General features: G+C 48.6%; 2 protein-coding genes across 5 annotated transcripts in view; one reads left to right on the top strand and one right to left on the bottom strand.

Annotated features, from left to right (window-relative positions):
• Positions 1-209: 209 nt before the first annotated feature.
• TNFRSF13B (TNF receptor superfamily member 13B) lies at positions 210-6,810 on the top strand. 2 transcript variants are annotated; one of them, XM_061473264.1, is made up of 5 exons: positions 210-887; positions 2,738-2,881; positions 3,794-3,910; positions 4,404-4,631; positions 5,612-6,810. In XM_061473264.1, the coding sequence occupies exons 2-5, from the start codon at positions 2,740-2,742 to the stop codon at positions 5,884-5,886; spliced, it is 762 nt and encodes a 253-aa protein (XP_061329248.1). In that variant the 5' UTR covers positions 210-887; positions 2,738-2,739; the 3' UTR covers positions 5,887-6,810. The 2 variants fall into 2 exon arrangements, with proteins under 2 accessions (XP_061329248.1, XP_061329249.1); XM_061473265.1 differs by lacking the exon at positions 210-887 and having other exon boundaries at positions 2,762-2,864.
• A 4,855-nt stretch (positions 6,811-11,665) lies between these two features.
• Positions 11,666-20,606, bottom strand: part of USP22 (ubiquitin specific peptidase 22) — a 100,536-nt gene continuing 91,595 nt past the window's right edge. For all 3 annotated transcript variants that reach the window (XM_061473905.1, XM_061473904.1, XM_061473906.1), the window contains 5 exons: positions 20,418-20,544; positions 17,614-17,705; positions 16,075-16,137; positions 14,175-14,324; positions 11,666-12,265 (listed from right to left, as the gene is read on the bottom strand). In XM_061473905.1, the coding sequence (XP_061329889.1) occupies positions 12,223-12,265; positions 14,175-14,324; positions 16,075-16,137; positions 17,614-17,705; positions 20,418-20,544 (475 nt within the window). In that variant the 3' untranslated portion in view covers positions 11,666-12,222. The remainder of the gene's footprint in view (positions 12,266-14,174; positions 14,325-16,074; positions 16,138-17,613; positions 17,706-20,417; positions 20,545-20,606) is intronic.

Raw genomic sequence — 20,606 nt, 5'->3', positions numbered from 1 at the left:
TGAGGCCCGTGAGATGCTTTACGTGCCATGAGACAGGCCAATGGCACTGTGGACAGGGAAAGGATGGGTGCACAAGGTGATGCTTGGTCCCAACCGGAGCAGGGTGTGAGGAGGACAGGATGACCAGCACCGAGCCATCAACGGGATGCTGCTCATGGGGTTCTGTGCCGTGACAGAGCACAGAACGTCCTGTGGCTGCATGTCATACAATCAAAGAATGGGTTGGGCTGGAAAGGACCTTAAGATCATCCAGTTCCAACCCCCCTGCCATGGGCAGGGACACCTCACACTAAACCATGGCACCCAAGGCTCTGTCCAACCTGGCCTTGAACACCACCAGGGATGGAGCATTCACAACCTCCCTGGGCAACCCATTCCAGTGCCTCACCACCCTCACAGTAAAGAATTTCCTCCTTATATCCAATCCAAACTTCCCCTGTTGCAGTTTGAACCCGTTCCCCCTTGTCCTGTCGCTGCAGTCCCTGATGGAGCCCCTTTGCTCTGACATAGCTGCTCCTTCTCATGAAAGCAATAACCCACAGGCTCACCCCCAGCTCTCCTCACCCCGGGAGCTCCCTCCTCTACAGAAGAAAACATCCCATCGCAGCCACACAACACAAGGGCAGATCCCTCACCCCTGCAAGCCCCTCTGCATGGCCCAGGACCCCCAGTGACACCACGCCATGGGGTACCTGGACACTCAATGCGAGGCACCGTGCATGCAGCCCATTTGCATGGAAGGGATAAGGGGAACCCCCCCGGAAACGCATGGCCCCGGCATTAACCAAATCAATCTCTAATAATAAACCTCTCGAGCGATGCAGGGGCTCGGGGCTGGAGCTCCCAGTGCTATGGAAGGAGCCGAGGGGGATTAGACACCGACAGACGTGAGTTACCCCACGGAGGGGCTGCATGGGGGAGAGGGGACACGGGGGCATGCCCACAGTGCTGGCAGGGAGCAGGGGGTGTCCCCACTGCTGAAGGCAGCGAGTGCCGTGGGGCTGGAGGTGGAATGGGTGCTTAATGCTTTGGATGGGGGGTCCATAGGGGAAGTTTGAGGTGCAGAAGCAGAGGGGAGATGCACCCGGCTCTGCTGGAACGGGCACGGCTACAAAGCCTGGCTACTCCATACCAGGAGCATCACAGGTACCTTGAGGCTCCCTAGGGAAAGGAGCTCAGCCATCGGGCAGGAATTCCCTAGATGGGGCCATAAACCACCTTGGATATAACCTTGGAGCAGCAGCAAGGAAGGAGCTGCCCAGCTGCAGCCCCACAGCTTAGACACAGCCCTAGATCTCCCTTATCCCATGTGAAACCCCACTGTAGACTGAGGATGGGCTCACCCAGCGCTTGCTGCCATCCACGGGGGCTTCTCCTTCTTCTCCTCGGGTACAAAGCATCTTCAAAGAGCATCCTTGAATCGCTCTGCCCTGGGGAATGTCTTCAGTGAGCTCAATAGAAAGCAATTATTAGCTGTTATAGCAGTGTTAATTGAACAACTGGGACTGTAAGGCTGGCATCCCAGATTTATCCCTGAGGATGCGAGGCACTGCCCTGGATAGGCGCCACTTCACAGCAGGCAACGGAGGAAGCCCATCCTCAGCCCCTGTGCAGGGAAGGTGCTGTGCAGGACAGAGGGACATGCAAAGTGCCTGATGCTGCATGCTCCCAAGAGACAGAAGGATTGATCCCCATCAGAGCACGGAGGCTTCTCCATGTAACCATCAAAGGCACTGGTACCAGGACCCTGCTGTGGTGCTGGGGGAGCCTGAAACCTTCTGGTCCCCATCAACAACAGCATCATCCAAGCCCAGCAGGAAACAGCTGCGGCTCCCGGCTCCGGGGAAGGGATGTGGTGACCCACGAGCCCTCTCGGTTGGCAAACAGCACATTGCTGCTGGGCTAGGGCTTCCTGAAGCTGCTTGGTTGTGCTTGCCACAGGCCTCGGGCACGGCACGGCACGGCAGCAGGACCCCTGAGCAGTTGGCATCAGCAGGGACCAGCACTGGCGCTCTATCTGCGGTGGTAGAGATGAGGCCTCACACAGGCAGAAGCAGCACCCAAAGATGGGGACATGCAGGGATATTGCAGCTCCTAATGAGTAAATGCTTAATAGGAAGATGATTCTTCAAAGTGGAAGCTGTTGGCTGGGGTTTGCTCCTCTCCTGTGCCTTTGGCATCGCACTCAGCCCACAGGGGCACGGGGACAATGGCTCCTCGTAGGCACAAGGGTTTGTGCACCTCCTGCATTGCTGGTGGTGGTGGTTAAAGCAGTGCTTCCAGCTGTCAGAGAGACACGTCCCTCCTTCTGCACTGGGGGAGTTTTACACGTCAAAAAGGGGTTTCATTATGAGGCCAGAACGCCAGCGAGAGGTGGCAGCAATGACACACGGGATGACACAAACCACCCTGACACCACGGAGGGATGCAGAAGTTTCCAGAACCAAACCTTGCGTCCCAGAAGACATTCCCAGGGATCACTCTGGGGCGTTGCTGTGACTGTCAGGGGAGCAGGTAAAGAGGAGCAGATCCCACCCCATCACTCCCACAGGCAGATGCGCCCATCCCTATAGCCTCAGGGCACAGCCTATAAACCCGTGTGCTCTCCCTGCGTGTCCCCTGGGGCTGGCACAGGATGTGCTCACGCAGGGCCAGCACTTGAAGAGCTCTCTAAGCCTGAAGCTCCCTTTGGGCTGGGAGAGCAGCGCGGGTCCCTACGGTGCCTCTCGCCCCACAGCCATGGATGGGCCGCGCTCCGGGCGGGACGATGCCATGAGCAACTGCACGGAGCAGCAGTACTGGGACACGCTCGTCTGTCAGTGCATCCCCTGCAGCCTCGTGTGCGGGCGCCCTGCCGTGAGGAGGTGCGCGGCTCTGTGCGGTGAGTGCGGCCCCACCGCGACCAGGGGCAGGGATGGGATTGGGGATGCGGCCCCGGGCAGGCTCTGAGCGCAGCTGAATGGAGCCTTGAGCCCCAATTGCTGGGGTTTGATGGGTTCCCAGTGGGGGGAAGGCAAACGGCACAGATTTCAGGTCGGCCCTAGCGCTGTACCGCTCCTTTTTGGGGTCACAGGGAGCCTTACCAGAGCTGCATCAACACTTGTATCCCCCATCAGGGACATTGCACCCTCCAAAGGCAGGACTTTAGATGATCACAACCTGGATGATCCAACCCAAACCATTCTGTGACCTCAAGACGCAGCAGGCTGAGTTGATGTGGATAGGGATAAAGCTGTAGGTCTGCAAAGCTGCCCTGGGGCAGGCACCGAGGTGTAATGGTAACAGGGAGGGGGGAAGACACAAGACAGATGCACTTTGCACCCAAACCCTGAGCACAGCCCTGTGCATGGCCCCTTCCCACCCCAGGCAGACACAGTGTGGGACTGCTGCACCCTGTCCTAGGACACAGGGGACCAGCCCTATACATGGTGACAAATCACGTCTCCTCACTGAGGACAGGAGATGCTGAGCCAGGTCTAAGAGGAGCAAGCAGGAGCTGCGTGCTGCAGGTGAGCACAGCTCCATGTCTGGCTGCATCCCATCCCCTTCCCATGCAGCTGCATCACCCCAGCATCCATTATGCAGCCCAAAGCACCACAGATCTGTCCCCTGCAAGCCCTGGAGCTGCTGTTGACACCAGCAGCGCCCATCAGAGCTTGCTCAGAGTTGTCCCAGGCTCATCCTCACACGAACCCAAGCGCTGGGGGTGGTTTGGGAACCTGATGCTCACACAGCAGAGGAGGAGGAGGAGGATGAGCTCAGCATTCCATGGTTGTTTCCCTCCCGTGCACAGAGTCCATGGATTGCAACAGGAAACCCGGCTTCTACTACGACAAGCTCCTGAAAAACTGCATCAACTGCAGCACGGTTTGCGGGCAGCATCCCAAGCAGTGCATCGAGTCCTGCGAAGGTAGGGATGTGTGGAGGGCAGGGGATGTGGGGCAGGACCCCCGGGGCTGGGCTGGAAGAGGAGCCGGGTTATGGGACTGAAGGGAGGGAAGGGGCAGCAAATCCCCCTCTCTTCACCCTGGGGTGATGTGTTTGTGTGCTGCCGTTCCACTGCATCCCTCTCCCATTTCCTCACATACCCTTTTATAGACCCATCCTTGGGCTCTTCAAGCCAGGGGCAGGACCAGCAATGGTGTTTGCCACTTGCTGAGCTGCCCCCAGCCCTCAGTCCCTGCATTCCCAAAGTCCCACAACGGTGTTGAGACATGGCCACTGGAGGAGGGAGGGTGGGAAGGGATCTCCTTTACCTCGCCATAAGAAAGGGACGTGAGCGCATGGAGGCAGCGTGTGGCTGCTGGGTGCCTCTATTAGCACTTTCCCTATTGGAAAGCCCATAGCACGAAGCATGGACCTGCAGGGGTATCTCAGCTCACCCATCTCTGCCTGACCCACAGCGGGGGCCCTGGGGGCCACCCCGGCGCCGGCCTCGGCGCCTGCTCTGGAGCAGAAGACGTACGCGGAGCAGGAGCCGTGGCTGGTGGTGTACCTGCTGCTGGGGCTCTGCCTCTGCGCCCTGCTCTGCTCCCTGCTCCTGGGCTGGACCCACCTGCGGAGGAAGGGAGAGGGGGTCTCCTGCCAAGACAGTGCCGGGACCTGCCACCGCAGGGAGGACTCCTCCAAAGGTGAGCGCTGGATGCGCTGCGGGCAATGGGAGAGGGATGGCGAGCGCACAGCGGTGGGCAGGCTCCGGGCACGAGTCTGTGCGTGAAAGAGACAAGATAGGGAAACGTGGGGTAAACCAAGAACATGGAATCACAAAGTGGTTTGGGTTGGAAGGGGCCTTAAACCTCATCTACTTCCAACCCCTCTTCCACTAGAGGGGGTTGCTCCAGGCCCTGTCCAACCTGGCCTTGAGCAAGGCAGGGATGGGGCAGCCACAACGTCAAAGGAGAGGTTTTGATTCTCCCTCCTCCTCTTCTGCCCTGCCTTTACGAAATGAACTTGCCTACTCACCCATGCCTGCACGCACACCCCATGTTCACACACACACAGCCCAAGGCCAGTCCTGTTGGATGTCACAAACCACAGGGAAGCAGCCCTGGAGCCGTTGTGTTGCTTGGAGCCCCCCTCCAGCAGAACTGCAGTTCAAGCCGTTCCTCTCTGCTCTGGTCAAAGGACACGCTGGCACTGAGCATTCACTCTGAAGGGAAGCCCTGTGTGCTTTTTCCATGCTCCCACTTATATCCCAGAGGATGGAGCGGAGTCCTTTGACCAGCTCACACAGAGCGTGGTGGGTCCCTGCAGCCAGCCTGTCCCGTTGCTGGAGCTCCAGCACCTCTCACCGTTGCATTGGCATGTGCTACAAAAGCAGCTTTTGATGAACACACAACTGACATATGATGTTATAAATACTACAGATGCTTAATGCTGAACCTGCAGCTTCCTTGTTCAAGGCACTTCCCGATTCCAGGAATTTTCCAGGTGGCAGGACTAGGTATGGGTATGGAGGTGATGCATGACAGGCATCACGGGCTTTATCAGAGAGGTGGGAGGTGGATGTCCTCTTCAGCCGCAGGAGCAGCTCTATTGCAGCTCTGCAGAGCATTCCATAGGGAAAAGGTGCTCCTGAACCCCTTTAATCTAACACACACTTCATTTGCAGATCATCTGGTGGAAGCAGGCAGCGTTGGGGATGGATCCACCGGGAGCAGGGTCCCAGAGCCAGTGGAAACCTGCGGCTTCTGCTTCCCCGGGCAAGGCTCCGCAGTACAAGAGACCAGATCATGCCACAGCACCTCCTGTCACACTGGGGAAAGAGCTGTTCCCTCTCACAGCGGGATCTGCAGCACGGGAAGCGCTGGGGCCGTTCCCAGCCCTGACGATGGCCACTTCAAAATCATCTGTTCCCCTTCACAAGAGAAGACGCCCATGGTGTGATGCCCACAGTGGATGTTCCTGCACAGGGTCAGGAAGGAGGGATGCTCCCTCTGCCCCCAGGGCACAGCTGCTTCACCCTCTGTTTCCAGTGACTCTAACAGCTTCTTCCAGGACTGGCACAGCCTTTGCCCAAGGGCTGTAGGTTACAGACAGTGCTGTCTTCTTCCACTCAGGAATTCTCCTTATTCTTATCTATTCCTCGTGAAAGAAGTCTTTTCCCATTTAGCAGTGCCTTCATCCTCCCCCTTGACCTCTGCAGGCTCCTCCATGCAGCACATCCGTTGGGAGTGATGGCTCACTGGGGCTTTTCATCCTGGCTCCACCATCAACATCACTTTGATCTCAGCAAAGGGTCAGGGTCAGACCGTGCTGTCCCCATGGAAATCACACCTTCCCCTGCTTGAGAACTCAACTGGGCAACACAAGCGATTGCAAGCAGAGCTGTAAGCACCTCAAACATGGATTCACACCCAACAAGTCACTCATGGAAGTTACAATGCCCATGGAATGCCACTGCCATGCTCTCAAGAGTAGATTTATGACTATGAGTTTGCTTCCAGGACATTGTATTTGCTAAGACACAACATTGGAAGCTCCACCGCCACCTTTCAACACTGCTTGGAAGGGGAGGATGGGACATAGGTGACGGTGAGGCTTTGCCTTGTGACAGGACGCGATGCTCCATGGGACAGGCACCAAATCCCTGATGGAATTTGGTTTAACAGGAAAACTCATCCGAGGCTGAGAACCTTCTGAAGGACTGGATTTATGTCTGTCTGCTTTGGGCTACTCAAAATAGCTGGGAAAAGAGATGAACCAGCTACAGATACAGCTGCTTTGAGGGAGGGCTCTATCTGACCTGGCTTTGGAAGCTATTGTGGGAGACCCTGGGTTTCCATATGTAACTTGAAGTTCTCATTTTCACTAAAGAGCATAGGAACGTTTTGCTTGGTGAGAAATCACCCCTGGTAGGAGCTCATCCCCTCCACTGTTTAAAACCAGAGCTTCCAACTTGGAAGAATAAACACGAGCCAATATATGCACAAATCAGGGCTGGAAAATGGAAAGATGGAGAAAGCGTGAGCAGACTGAAGTCACAGAGACCTGTCCCCTCCATATTATGTATTTGTTTAAACATCAGTGTTTTCTTATCACTAAAGAAAGCACCATGACAAAGGAAGGCACTATCACAAAGCCAGTGCCATGAGCAATGTCTGGTCACAAAGCAGAAAGGCGTTAGGACCACATGAAACCCACTAAACAAGAGCGAGCAGGAGGTGGTTTAAGATGAGGTTTAAGAGGCCACGTGTTGGTCCAACAGTTGGTACACGAGGCAAAATGCTCCAGGAACCAGCCTGGCAATTCCCTGTCGTGGTGCCTTTGCGCATTGCTTTTCACCTCTTCCCTCTGTTTAGCACAGTCCTCATCCCATGTAGCACAAGGGATGAGTTTTGTATTGTGCTGCGTTTGCATCCAGGGGAGAATAATGAGCCCTGTCAAACCTGCAGCCTTGTTGGACTCAGATGGGTCTCCTGAATGTGATGGGTGAAGCCCTGAAAGCCATCGGCCCCCAGTGCGATGGGGAGAGCAAGGGCTTACCCATGTGTGCAGAGAAGATAATGCAGACTCCAGTCATAAGCAAGCTGCTGGCAGGGTATAGCAACAGCTTCCACCTCCTATCCTCATTCAATGGGACTCTCACCCTCCAACACCTGCCCTACCTCGTACCCTCTAAACCTAAGACCCTTCATGGCCTCCCACTCCCTCTTGGCACCTCCTCTCACATACCCAATGTGGCCCTGGTCTCAAGGCATCTGTTCCTATGGCCTCTGGTCCTGTAGCCTCCTGCCCTGCAGCCTCAGCTCTTGTATCTCCAACACCGTGGCCCTAAATACCACAGCATCATCAGCATCCCAATTCCTCTATGCCTCTGGAAGCCTTTCAGCCCCAGAAGCCACCCTGGCTACATGCATGCCCAGCCTCAATTCCTCCTCATCCTCCCACTCCTGCTCAGCCTCAGCTTTTCTTCAACCTGCTTCTTCGTGTAGACTCATCCCTACTGCAGCTTCCCCCGGTCTCTCGGTCCCTGTTCCACTCAGCCTTGCTCTTTCTTCCCCTGCCACCACCTTTTGGCATCTGCTCTTCCCCTGCCTTTCATCTCCTACGTGCTTCAGTCTCCACTTGCATTCTTGCTCAGCCTCTGCTCCTTCCCTCCCAGCGAGGATGGGGGTTCCAGAAGGAAAACCCTCCAAAGGAGAAGTGGTGCCTTGTCATGCTGCCCCTTCCCAGCACACTGCTCCTGCAGGGACACGTAGCTTCACCTCAGCTCTGGTGCCCTGTGGATATCCAGTGTCACCTCCAGGGACAGGCGTTCCTCACCCATGGGAACTCCCAGCAACACTGCTTGTGCAAGGAGAGTCAGAGCCTCACTTAAAAATAGCACAGGAATAAGTGAACGTGTGCCACCAGCTCTGCCGTTAGAGCATCTCCTGAGGACCTAGAGACATCCATTATTCAACCGAGAAAGCTTTGAGGAAAGCCATTATGCAGCCAGCTACAAGCTCACCCTGCATGGCACTGGCAACCAGCAGCACCACTCACCTTCTGCACCATGGTGGGATGGGGCTGTCATCAGAAACCAGAATCCCAGACTGGTTTGGGTTGGAAGGGGCCTTAAAGCCCATCCAGTTCCAACCCCCTGCCATTGGCAGGGACACCTTCCACTGGAGCAGCTTGCTCCAAGCCCCTGTGTCCAACACTGCCAGGGATGGGGCTGTCCTTCCCTCCAGCCCCAGTACACAAGAAGAGAGCGTTCCTTCCCCCCCCCCGCCATGCCCACCCCTCCTTCAGGGAATGTTACTATACTGTTATTACCATATAAAAGGTAACACGGAGCAACTTGAACAAACAAGGTCCCAGCTACAACCCTTAGATGCTGGAAAACCAAGAGGCATCCATAGATCTGGTATCACATTTGCAGCCACTGGCAAACAGCCCTGATGGAGCATACCTGGAGCCACCACTTCCAATATCAGAGAGGCACTGCAAGTACAGGACACAAGCTGGGATTAGTTAAAATACACGGAATTAAGGGCACTGATTTTGAGCAAGAGCATCATGCCCCAGGGGGTAAAACCAATTCTCCATCTCAGCTCAGGCTTTCATTAGGCACCAGCATCACATAAAGCTTTGTCTCTAGTCAAGTGGCTGAGGGACAAGAAAATACTGTAACTAAAGCAACTTTCCAGCTATTTCTGTGCCCTATTTGCCCATTCCTTGCTGCTAATAAAACATAAAACAACATGAGCCTGCACTGCCACACGCACCTTTGTTTTCAGTCATTTCTGCAGATGCTTCCTCCCAACAGCCCAAGCTGTGCTGGTGTAAAACCAAACCTCAACAATCGCAAGCCAACCCCAAACCACTGCCTGAGATGAAGAGGGGTCAGCAGCTGGAGCTGCAGTCACTGAGGAGCAGCCTTCCCCTGTGCTCTCTGCACTGGGGAGGCAGAACTCCACCAGGCCTTCGCTAGTGTATTGCTGCACAGCAAGAACTGGTTCTGCAGGGCATAAACCAGTGTAAGAGCTGCATGGAAGAGACTAAGGGGAAGAGGAGACTGTCTGAGAAGCAGCATCACAAGGGGTAGTGCTGCCTCTGTGACAACAGCTCTTCTTCCTTTTCTATAGGAAGAGGAGGGAATATTCTCTCTCCTCCTTTAGCAACCTGCACTGATTTACTGTCGCTAGAAATAGAAACACGCCCGGTGTGATCCAGGGAGGGAGGGTGGGGAAAAAGGAGAAGAAGAGCTTTTAATACACCAGGAATTCTGCTTTTGAAAGCGAAAACATAGCACTGAAATCTCCCACCAAACCCCATCTGTGCCGGTGCAGTGACAGATCACAGCCCTGGGGGGGGGGGAACAGAGGATTGATTTATATGACTGGCCTTACCCCTAAACAATTTGTTCCTAAAGGATTAACAAAGCAGGCTGCATTAGCTCCGGTGGCCACGCATGTGTTAGTGGGAAGCAGGATTCATTAGCTCAGGCTCCAGCATCACACGGAGCAGGAGAAGGCTAAGACCAGGGTGTCACAATGCAAACAGCATCCCCGGCACGGTGAAGCCCATCTGCCGCACGGTGGCACTCCTCCTCCGGCACACGACAAGGTGGGAGCAGTCCTGGAATGATAAAAGGCTGATTCTTGTCTTCCTCTGCAAGCTTGCTGCATTATTCAAAGGGAGCAGAAAGCGTTGAGCATCTGCACGCTACAGTGCAGGGCCCCCCCCTCCCCATGGGAGCACGTTCCTCCATCTGCATTTCTCCAGCCGTATTTCATTCTTCCACGGGAAGGCTCAGGTTAAATCCTGCAGCACCCAATTACAACTGAGCACAGTTTCAAGCGTGACGACAGGGAAAGATGGGTTACAAATGAGAGGATGGGATTGCTCCTGCAGGAATCATGCAGCCTTAGGTACCTCCCGCACCATACGGAACGTTTTCCGTGTCTCATTTGGTATTCAAGGTGCTTCAATTCGCTGCCTCTTCTTCCTTCCCTGGTGCAAGCTGTCGCAGAGATCTCTTCCAGTCTTCTCCCAGTGTGTGTACAGATCAGACTCAGCTCTTGTTAAGATGCTCACTTAAAAACAGAATTCCTTTCCCTTATTTTTCCTCCTATTTCTTCTATTAAGCTGTTTTCCACCTCTGCCATGGGCACGTTGGACACCTCTCACACACTGCTAGAGCACAGAATCGAAAACATTAAGGCACATCCTTTGTTTTAACCATAGTGATAAAGTTTAAGGCTTGCCTGGAGCTCAATGACCTTTTTGGTGAGGCTCTTACACCCGTCAATACAGTGCCTCTTATACACAGCTCTCGACAGGTTCCAGACGAAGGTAGAACAAAGCTATTTTTGCTCTTTTCAGCACTTAAGGCTTTCTGCAATTCAAGCCCAGCTTCCTGAGAGCAAGACACAGCACAGGGGTGGATACTGCTGCCATCTCGTCAAGCCAACACGGTGATGGAGCAGAACAGGAGCAAACCCATGCCTCTGACAAAGCCAGAGTGAGCTGGTGCACCGAGCGCTGCAAGTTACAGATATGGAGGCTGTGATTCTGCAGGGAGGAGTGTGTGAGGAGTTAATACATGTGGGAGGATACAAGGAACCAAAACCAGCCCAGCAGAGAGCAGGCAAATGTGCTGTTTACTTAAAAACCCGAGTGCACTGCAGAAGTGCTCCATAGCAGCAGCTCCACCGCTCAGTGCTGCCCCCAGCAGCAGCCGCTTCCAACAGATGGTACAGTTTTCAATGCTCAAGTTGTCTCCTGTGGCACACAGAAACCTTTGGAAGACAGCAAGGGAACAGGAAAAACAATAACCCCAAACCAAAACCAGCAACAACAGAACAAACAGTTTAGAGAAATTCAAACTTCTTCACAAGATTCAGGGGAAAAAGAACCAAGACCACTGTTACAGTATAAACACGCCAATTCATTCATTTTTACTGATGGTTGCATTTATGAATTTCATTCTCGTGGAAAAAAAAAAAGGGAATAAAAGGAAAAAAAAATTAAGAAAATAGCTATTTATAGAAAACAAAACCAAAAAAAAAAGGGCTCAAACAGAAAAGAATCTGTGCTGATGCTTTTGATGAGCAGTCCGATGGCATTAACCATTACCTGTGCAAGCAGGCATGCTTGAAAACCTGTTTTGAGTGCTGTAGCTTCAGTTCCACAATCCAGGGTTTCCTTTATGGTTGTTGGAAAAGAAAGAGCCTAATAGTTTCATACTGTATTTATTTAATAACTAAAATTCACAAATAAAAAGATACTTGCAAAGTCCTTTAGTTCTGTCATCCCCTCCTCCTCCACTCTACTGCTTTCAGACCCATATGCATAAAAAATGGGCTTGGATTTAACTTTTAACTGTTATATGATTGGTCGTTGGAGCTGAAGCACCAAATGGAGAAGATGCTTTATGGAGATGAGGGTAGAACCCTTTGCCTTCCCACACACATGTTGGAGGAACATAGGAGATGTACCAGTGCCCGGACTCCTCTGCTCCCATTTCCCCCACCCAGAGCATTCCTTTCATTTTATATTTCCTCTGTTAAGTGACTGACTGTAGCCTCTTTTTTCCCCCTTTCTGTCCTCACATGTTGGACATTGTTCATTCCTTACTCCGCCAGGCTTTCAGTCAGTGTCAAGTAGGTCCTGTTACAGCTCAGTGCTAGTTGGTTTGTAATGGGTCTTTTCATTTCAGGTAGGTTTGTGTGTCGATTCAGAAGGCTTGCTTATTTTCTTCCTTGTTTGTATCTGCCAAGCTGCTGGATAAGGCTATTCATACTCCAGGAACTGTTTGTGATAGAACAGCAAATATCTGCAAGAAAGCAGAGGTACAGTTTCAGCTCTCTGCTATGCACCACAGCAGACTAGTGTTTCCATTCATGCAATCCTAAGAAATGAAGGCTATTAATTTTGTTTTGCTTTTCAATTTGAAGCCATTCCAGGGACATGCCAGCTCCCTACAGTAACCATGGATGAGGAGGAGGACAGCCAGCTGACACAATTTCACCAGCAACTCAGGAAGCTGAACAGTTTTACATCAGTCAAACCTTCTTCTTGTACAGAATCCTCTTAGAGCCTGAAAGCTCTGGATGTGTTGGTGCCCAGACAGGGAGCATCCATTTAACAGTATCATGACACAAAACACAACAGAGGTGCTTTAACTGTTGCTTTGGAGTCACATTACCAAAGCATCAGATGCTCTGGATTATTGCAAACCGTCTGCCATTTACTGTTCCAGAAGCAGAATGAAGAACCAGGCATGTGGGGGAAGACTCACGTGTCCCAGTCAAACATCTCATGTCTCAATCTGTACTCAAATCTGGTGTTTTAACAGGATGGAATTCTTCCTGTCCTTAATTACTTTATGTGTACTGCTACACGAGGGAGCCGAGTCCTCAAGCAGTTACATACCAGAGGGAAGTGGACTCATCTCTACACACACCACACACCAACAGGGTCACTGCCCGACCCTCTTAAAAAGCTTCAAAGCACTTTGGAGACTTTCCAGTTATTATCATTCCATCTCATGCCCTATGGAGATTCCCTTGTACAATGCAGATCTCCTTAGTGTCAGCCTGAAGCTTAACCAGGGGAAATGGACCAGAGCTCAAACCAGCTGGATGAGACGGATGGGCAACAGTTGTGTCGCGTCTCATCTCCTCCTTGCCTACGGCAATTTCTTCCACAGACATACCCCAACTGAGGGCCAGAGCTGGCCACTTGTTAGTGAATTAAAACAAACCCCTTCTGCTGCAGAAGTTGTCAAATCCTTTAGCACTAAAACTCAGATACTATAGGACAGGATTTACTTCATAGAATCATAGAATGGTTTGGGTTGGAAAGGACCTTAAGATCACCCAGTTCCGACTCCCTGCCATGGGCAGGGACATCTCACACTGAACTTCCTCACTGAATTTTGAAAATTGAAAATAAATAGGGAAATCTGTTAAAAAAAATATGACAAACTGAGCAATCCATGGAAATGTCAGGAATAAGTGACCAACAATAAATGCTTCTTTCTAGTACCAGGTCCATAGTTGAAAATGCAGACTGAAGACCTTTGATTTTAAGTTACCTTATTCTTGAAACATGCATCAGTCCCCAGTGCTTCCCATAAATGAGGAATACCAGGATGCTCCCCTTGCAAACTACTGCTCCGTACTCCCAATCCTTGCCTAATGCAGTTCCAGACACTGCAGAGTCAGCCGATCAATCACAGAATCACAGCACACCAGGTTGGAAGGACTTCTGTTGGAAGGGATCATCTGTTCCATCCTTCCCAGGCAAAGCATGACCCAGACTAGATGTTCCAGCACCCCGTCCAGCCAGATCTTAAGTGTCCAATTTTGGGGTGTCCACCACTTCCCTAGGATATTATTCCAGTGGCTGTTTGCTCTCAGTAGGAAATATTTTCCTCGTGTCCAGTTGGAATCTCTCCAAGAGTAACTTGTGCCCATTACCCCTCATCTTTTTCCCTGTAAAAAGGGAGTCTCCATCTTTGTAGCCACCATTTCAATATTGGAACAATGTCCCTCATCCTTCCCCTCTTCTTTCCACAAATCCAGGATTATAAAGCAACCCTCTGAAGCACTGATACATACAGAATTAGGTATTCAAAGACAGCAATTATGTCTTCTCTATGCTGAAAGGGGTTTTTGAGTGAAAGTAAGGAAAACCTAACAAAATTCCCCTTCATTTCCCCTTTCCAGTTCACAACTTACCCTTCACTGTCTAGCACATCCTTAATGCTAGCCTTGGTGATAATGGCATCATCACACTTGAACCACTGGTCCTTGTGCTGCCGGATGAAGCTGGTATAGTGCCCGCTCTCCAAGGTTCCCTGGTGATTAACTACTGCAAACAAGGAATACCTGGTACAGGAAAGAGTTAATGAATATGTGGATCAAAATGGGGAAAAGACAGGCAAAAGCTTATGCTCAATAGCAATAGTAAAGAATGTGATCCAGTAATAAAACACCAGCTCTCAACATTTACTGGGAAGAGGACATCCTTGCCCAGGGACAAAACCCATGTTTTTTCTTTTCTGCCTTGTATTACTACAACAGCTCCAGGCTGATGACAGCCACCAGCTTTCCCAATACTGGCTACCAAAAATCAATTTGTTCTAAAATACATCAGTATTGATGCAATTGCACTGCATTGACCACCGAGTATCTGGTCTGACCTTCTATTTCCCCAAATTAGATACTCTAGTGAACCAGAAAACACATTTGTTTGGGGATGGGGAAGGCAACAGTCTTAAATATAGCTGATCTGAGATGGTTCTCGTGATAAATTGCTGTAGTGGTTTAATTGTCCCTAATCTGGAAAGTCTGTACCTATTTTGAAATACTGAATACATTCAGCTTCAACTTCCAGCTTTCAGATGCCTGCTGGCCTGAAAATTAGCAGACACATCTCTGTTCCAAAGAAGGATACTGAAGTTCTTGTCTATTTTGTTCTAAAGTAAGATTATGTGCTTACTGGCTCTTTTTGACATGTTCTCCACTCTCTTTTTCTTAAAATGCTATTCTCACACTGGGATAGAAACACTGTAAAATAATCTCACTTGATATTGTCCTACTTCTGTTCAAAAATCAGAGCTCTTTTGACACTGTGGTGCCACAAGGCACCCATTCAGTTGACTCTCTACAGAGCCACTGATGTACAAAGTCACCCTCTTCCTAATCGAGTCCTTTAATTTAACTAGGATGGACGCTGCTCTTTAGTCCTAGGTGGAGGGTTCTGAGGTTGCTCCAGCTACTGGGCCTCTGCACTTATTACCTAATCATCTTCACTGTTAATAACTTCTCCACTTTAAGACACATGCAAACCCCAGCAGTGCTCTGTTGGGCTGTCAGACCTTTGCTAGCACTACTAAACACCATACATCTAATGAATCAATTCCTGTAGGACCACATATAACATCAGGCTGGTATCTGTTTGTATGACAACGGCACCAAGACCTGGTTAGGTAGTTTTTAAATCCATCTATTGTGTGATTCCTATTTCTTAATGAAACATTTAGTGCCAAATGAAGTGCACTGAAGAATTTTAACACACAACATCAGCTAATGACTGTAGCAAACTTATCTTTCTTTTTTAATAAGGTTTGTGTGACCACGTCTATCCCCATAAAGCTGTAGATATTTGTTTCAATTACATACCCTTTACATTCTTGAGCCAGTCCCATCATTTATTCCAACTGGAATGAATACCTAACCAAGAGACCTCACAATTACTGGAGTTCTCTTGGGACTTTGAATGTCAGTGTTCTATAAACTTTCATTCAGTCCTCTGGAACTCCCTTTGCTATTGCAATTGAAACAGGATTATTTAAAGAAAACACCCATCCCCTTTAATATTGTAACCATAGCTTTTAATTCTGCTCATAGACCCATTGCTGGGGTTATCACCTTTGGATCTGGAAGTCAGCTGCCACAAACCCACCAAAGGGTAGGCAGCTGTCACGAATGAAGCTTTACTTTGCCACAGTTCAGACTTACTGTGCTGTCAAATATGGTAATGCACTTCACACTGCAGGATATACAGCAGACTCTCTATCTCCCTTCTAGAAGCCAACTACCTTTCACAATAGGAGTCATGGAATGTACCACTTACTTATTATCATTGTTTAGACTATCCGTCGGCTGCTGGTATTGCCCGTTCATTCTGCTCTCTTTACTGCAACACACACACACACAAAAATCCAGTCACTTAAAGCAGTGGCTTCCCAAACCAAATAGGTTTTACACGACAGAGCCCCTTGCAGAATGCAGGTCCTTATTCAAAAGCACAACGCTGCTCAGTGGCAGAGAAGGGCTGATTAGGATGCTAACGATGCTTTATTTGTTCTCACAGCAGTGCTACATAAGAAACATCATTTCTGCTCCTGGTCAAGGCTTCAGTGCTGCAAATACAGATTTATTTATGTCAAATGCCCTATCCAAAAAAAGCTTAAAAAGAGGTTAAGGAAAGATTTGTATTTCAGATCGGGGAAAAAATATCTAATTACATCAATCCTTTATCCTGTGATGGATCAATCACCCTGGCTCTGACTTGTAAATTCATTTTGTGTTTTGGCAGCAGCAATAGGATTATGCTGTTGATTTCACAGCCGATGAAATTCAGACTACTGAGTTATGCCTGCTGATTATTCCCATCTATATTCCATTATGCTTGATACCTTCCATCAGCAGAGCCTATTCTATCCAGGGAGAATTCACTACAGAGGAACAAGGAAGTATTAGAATCTCCAGAATATACTGGAATAAACCATATATTCTTAATGTAACACTGTTTAACAGAGCTTCAGGGCTCTCTTTTCTCTCCTAGTAGAAGGATCTACTTTTGCTCTGGATGGAGTGAGGGTGGGTAAAGCTTAAAATTCTTAGTTAAGATTTCAGCACTAAATACAGCCCCTGTGTGTTAAGAGATGCCACATTTTGGGGCTTTCCTTATATAAATAAAACCTGAATATCCTCCTGTATATTTGAACAGAATACCTGTCAAACACTCATTACCTCAGCTTATTCAATTCCTTTCATAAAGGTATATTGATATAAATGTCACATCTTTCACATGGGGGTGGGAGAAGTCTTCCTGTTAGTTTAAATACCAATTCAAAACAGCTATTTTAATCTAGACCATGCTTTTTAATTCTTGCAGCATTCTCTGAACAGAAGCTGAAGGCACAAAACAAAAAAACCCTCCAATTTTCATGTGTGCAGGAATAAAGAGGAAGGGGTTTTGTAACTTCAGAAATCCAAGGTTCGGCTTTAGGTTATGTCTAGTCTGCCTAATTACATATGGTGACTCGTGGGTGGGCACTCGAGTAGTGGGACTGAAGCAGAGATCTGAAGGCATGATGGATCTGAATTCTAAATTTAACATGCAACCACAAACAGAACACATAATATATAAATACATATAAAAAAGTTGAAATATCAAGCCTTTTCCAGCACATAAAACTTAGTATTTTATCTAAAAATGAGTTTAGAAAAGATAACAAATTGCAAGGGGAAGCTTACAGCAGAAGGATCATTATACATACTGTTCTATAACCTTGACTCAAGGAGGTTCCATGTTTCATGCTGCACATGTATGAACTGGTAAACAGTTCTGTCCAGGTCTTTGGGGGATTTTGAACTTGGTACACACCTGGAAGCCATGAATGGTGTCATGTCCAGCTCCAGCGGAAACGAAACATACGTAGTGATCTTTCGCCTCAGTTTGGCTGAGTGTTCAAACCGCTGGAGACAAAGTGGAGGAATGAATTTATCCTCAGAGAAAGGCAACATTTTCTGTCTTATTTATACATGTCCTAAGCTTAGGAACAATAACATGAAAACAGATTAGCAGGCAGGAGTCCAGGGATATCCCCAGACCTTTCCTACCAACTATATACGGACTGGGAACCCCTATGTAAATGCCAACATATTTCCACCAGGAAAATAAATCACAGTTTGTTGGGAAGAAAATACAGCATTAGATTGTTTACTTTAATATTTATAAATATAAACTTATTCCAAACTGACATTAAAATACATTAAACAGAGCACACACAGCCTTTACCCAAACCACTGTTCATTTGTACTACGCGCTATTCAAATAGATGGCTGCTGCCTACACAAGCACAGAGAACTGGTGACAATGAGAGCTTGCCATCAGATTCACACACTTAATCCACTCATCCAATCATCTCAAGTGACAGGAGTCAAGCCTACACAGGAAAACCAATTCAAATTCAGGCAAAAATGGCATATGAGAAGAAAAAAGCCTTGTCCCTCTGCCAAAGGAGCCTGCAATCCCCACCATCCTCTCCTCGTCTTCTCCATTGAACATTAAATGGAAACAGGAACAAATACCAGAGAGAGATGAATGAGTTTCTATTTAAAGGCAGCTTCTCTCCCCGTTTCTCAGAAATCCTGCTCTATTTACACTTCAAGTTAATTATTTTCCAATTGTGGTGCCATAACAATTCCCTAGCAACAGATCCAGCCGTGGAAAGCTGAGACTTCTGGAATCCTTATCAGTTGTGTTTCGTATTTTACTGTAACCCATGAAGTTAAATTGGCATTTTGCATGGACAGGACAACACAATCACCGAGGAAAAGCCATTCATTTCCCCAAGGACCATAAAATCTTCAGTCGCTTTGGATAACACACATACAGAACTGAGTGTAGGGAAGGGGCTGAGCACATTCACAGTGCCTTGCCCAGAGACAGCAGCATCTCCTGGGTGTACCTTGCCAACTACTCTGCAATAATAAATAGAAGAAAAACCCAAGAGCCCAACACCCCCAGAATTCCCTCCAAAAGCCAAGCAGCCAGCCAAGCACTCCTGAAGCCTCTAGTTACTCACACAAGAATGCTTTCCAGGAAGATCACAGCCAAAAAAACCAACAAAGGAATTGTGCTACTATCTCTTCCAGTTTGGCTAACATCTTTGGCATGTAACATTGCGTATCATCTTGGTTAACACTCAAGATGCAATCGAGTATCTAGGGGTGACCATCTGAAAGCGTGATTGTCCCAGACAGTCTGTAAAGGCCTGTAAATTACAGGAGAGGGAATTCTTTTGACCTGTAACACCTTTTCCCAGTAGAAAGCAGAATACAAACCTAGGGCATTCTGTTTTCATGTCAAGACCTCATTTCATTAACAAGCTTCTTTACAAGCCAGACTTTGAAAACCAATTTTATATCACTGCTACGCTGGATATGGAGTTGCTATGGAATTTAACAATTCCAGACTACAATCATTTCTTGCACACAGTCCATGACTTCCTCAGTGGGACCATGACACTAGTTACACACATCATTGGATTTTTCAGTAGGAACATACTGACCTAGCTTAGATGCTACAGCAAAGTTTAGCGTGCACTTTGCCATGACAGCTACAAGATAAAGGTCTCATTCCAATGCTATTAAAAATCATCCAGGTGTTTTACAGAAGTCCAAAACCTAGAAACCCCATAAAAACTGAACAACCGAATGAAGTCTCTGGAGTAAACGGCTGGAGTGTGTGCTCTTTCAATCTACCATTGCTCAAATGGAAAGAGAAGCAATAGAAGACTTCATTTGCACAGAGCATAAAGGCTGCTCTTTTAAAAGTCTATTTCCAGTCACCATGATTGCAGGTAAAATGCCGTTTTCCTTTACATAGCTCATCTGACATTAGTATCATCATCAGGAAAGCAGAGCTGAGATAAGGGATTATTAGTTGCTACCTAGCAATGAGAGGACTTTGTCACTCTGTCCCAGGGGACACTCAGGACCCTAGAAGTCTGCATCTGAACAGCTCGAGCAGATCATAGATGCAGATAAATTACCATGGCGGCTGCTTCTGCAAAGGCCTGTGGCATCACTTTGCAAGGACACAGAATGACCTTCATCATCTGCTATAGCCGCCTACTTTGCACCACAGTCACCTTTAGTATTTAAGGCAGAAACTGTACTGGACTAAACTATCTGGGGGCACCAGTTATGACATTATCTCCCCATCACTGCATCTGACATAATCTGGATTGGAAATGTTGAAAACTACATCTCAGCTGAGAAGATACAAGAAGCTTCTCCATTGTGATAACTTTTTCATCCTTCCACACAGAGTTCCTCTGTGGCATTCTTCCAGTAGAAGAGTGGGGTAAAACTGTTACCATGCAGGATGAGTAAGTGGTTCTGCAGACTGGTTTCTATGCTGGTTCAGGTATTGCACTGGCCTTTCACTTTGTTTCTCAATTCTGCTTAGCTGGATTCCCACAGACACACTGCAAAGCTACATTATAGATAATGTAATACTATCTTAATAGAAAATCTAGCTGGGCATGCAAGCTGTTCTTTATATTAGTTTATGTCATAAAAGATTAGTCAGTGAAAGCCAGAAGAGATGTCCAGGAATTTAGATCATCCTCTCAGAGAGAAATACACATCCTCTGCTCTGTCTGCCCCCTGTGAACTTACTTTGAGATGAAAACAGGCCACGATGGGTAACTTCTTCATAGTGAGTTGTTTGGTAGATTCCTGGTAGCTATGGCAACCACTACATTTGATTTTGGCACTGCTTCCTAGATGTTCTGGCCTTGTAAACCTGAAAAACCACATTGAAAAGCAAAGGGAAGCACAAAACAATCAGATGATTTTCCACATATG

The sequence above is a fragment of the Pezoporus flaviventris genome, unplaced genomic scaffold (assembly GCF_033815535.1).
Source record: "Pezoporus flaviventris isolate CSIRO_AGI_PZ_B2104156 unplaced genomic scaffold, CSIRO_AGI_Pfla_v1 ptg000078l, whole genome shotgun sequence".
In the NCBI taxonomy this organism is placed as follows: Eukaryota; Metazoa; Chordata; class Aves; order Psittaciformes; family Psittacidae; genus Pezoporus; species Pezoporus flaviventris.
This window is presented reverse-complemented; position numbering and strand designations above follow the sequence as displayed.

Excerpts from the sequence above, each read along its gene's own strand:
- TNFRSF13B (XM_061473264.1), top strand. The coding sequence starts at position 2,740 with ATGGATGGGCCGCGCTCCGGGCGGGACGATGCCATGAGCAACTGCACG. Across the intron at positions 2,882-3,793 it reads GAGGTGCGCGGCTCTGTGCG|AGTCCATGGATTGCAACAGG; the intron begins GTGAGTGCGGCC and ends TCCCGTGCACAG. Across the intron at positions 4,632-5,611 it reads CAGGGAGGACTCCTCCAAAG|ATCATCTGGTGGAAGCAGGC; the intron begins GTGAGCGCTGGA and ends CTTCATTTGCAG.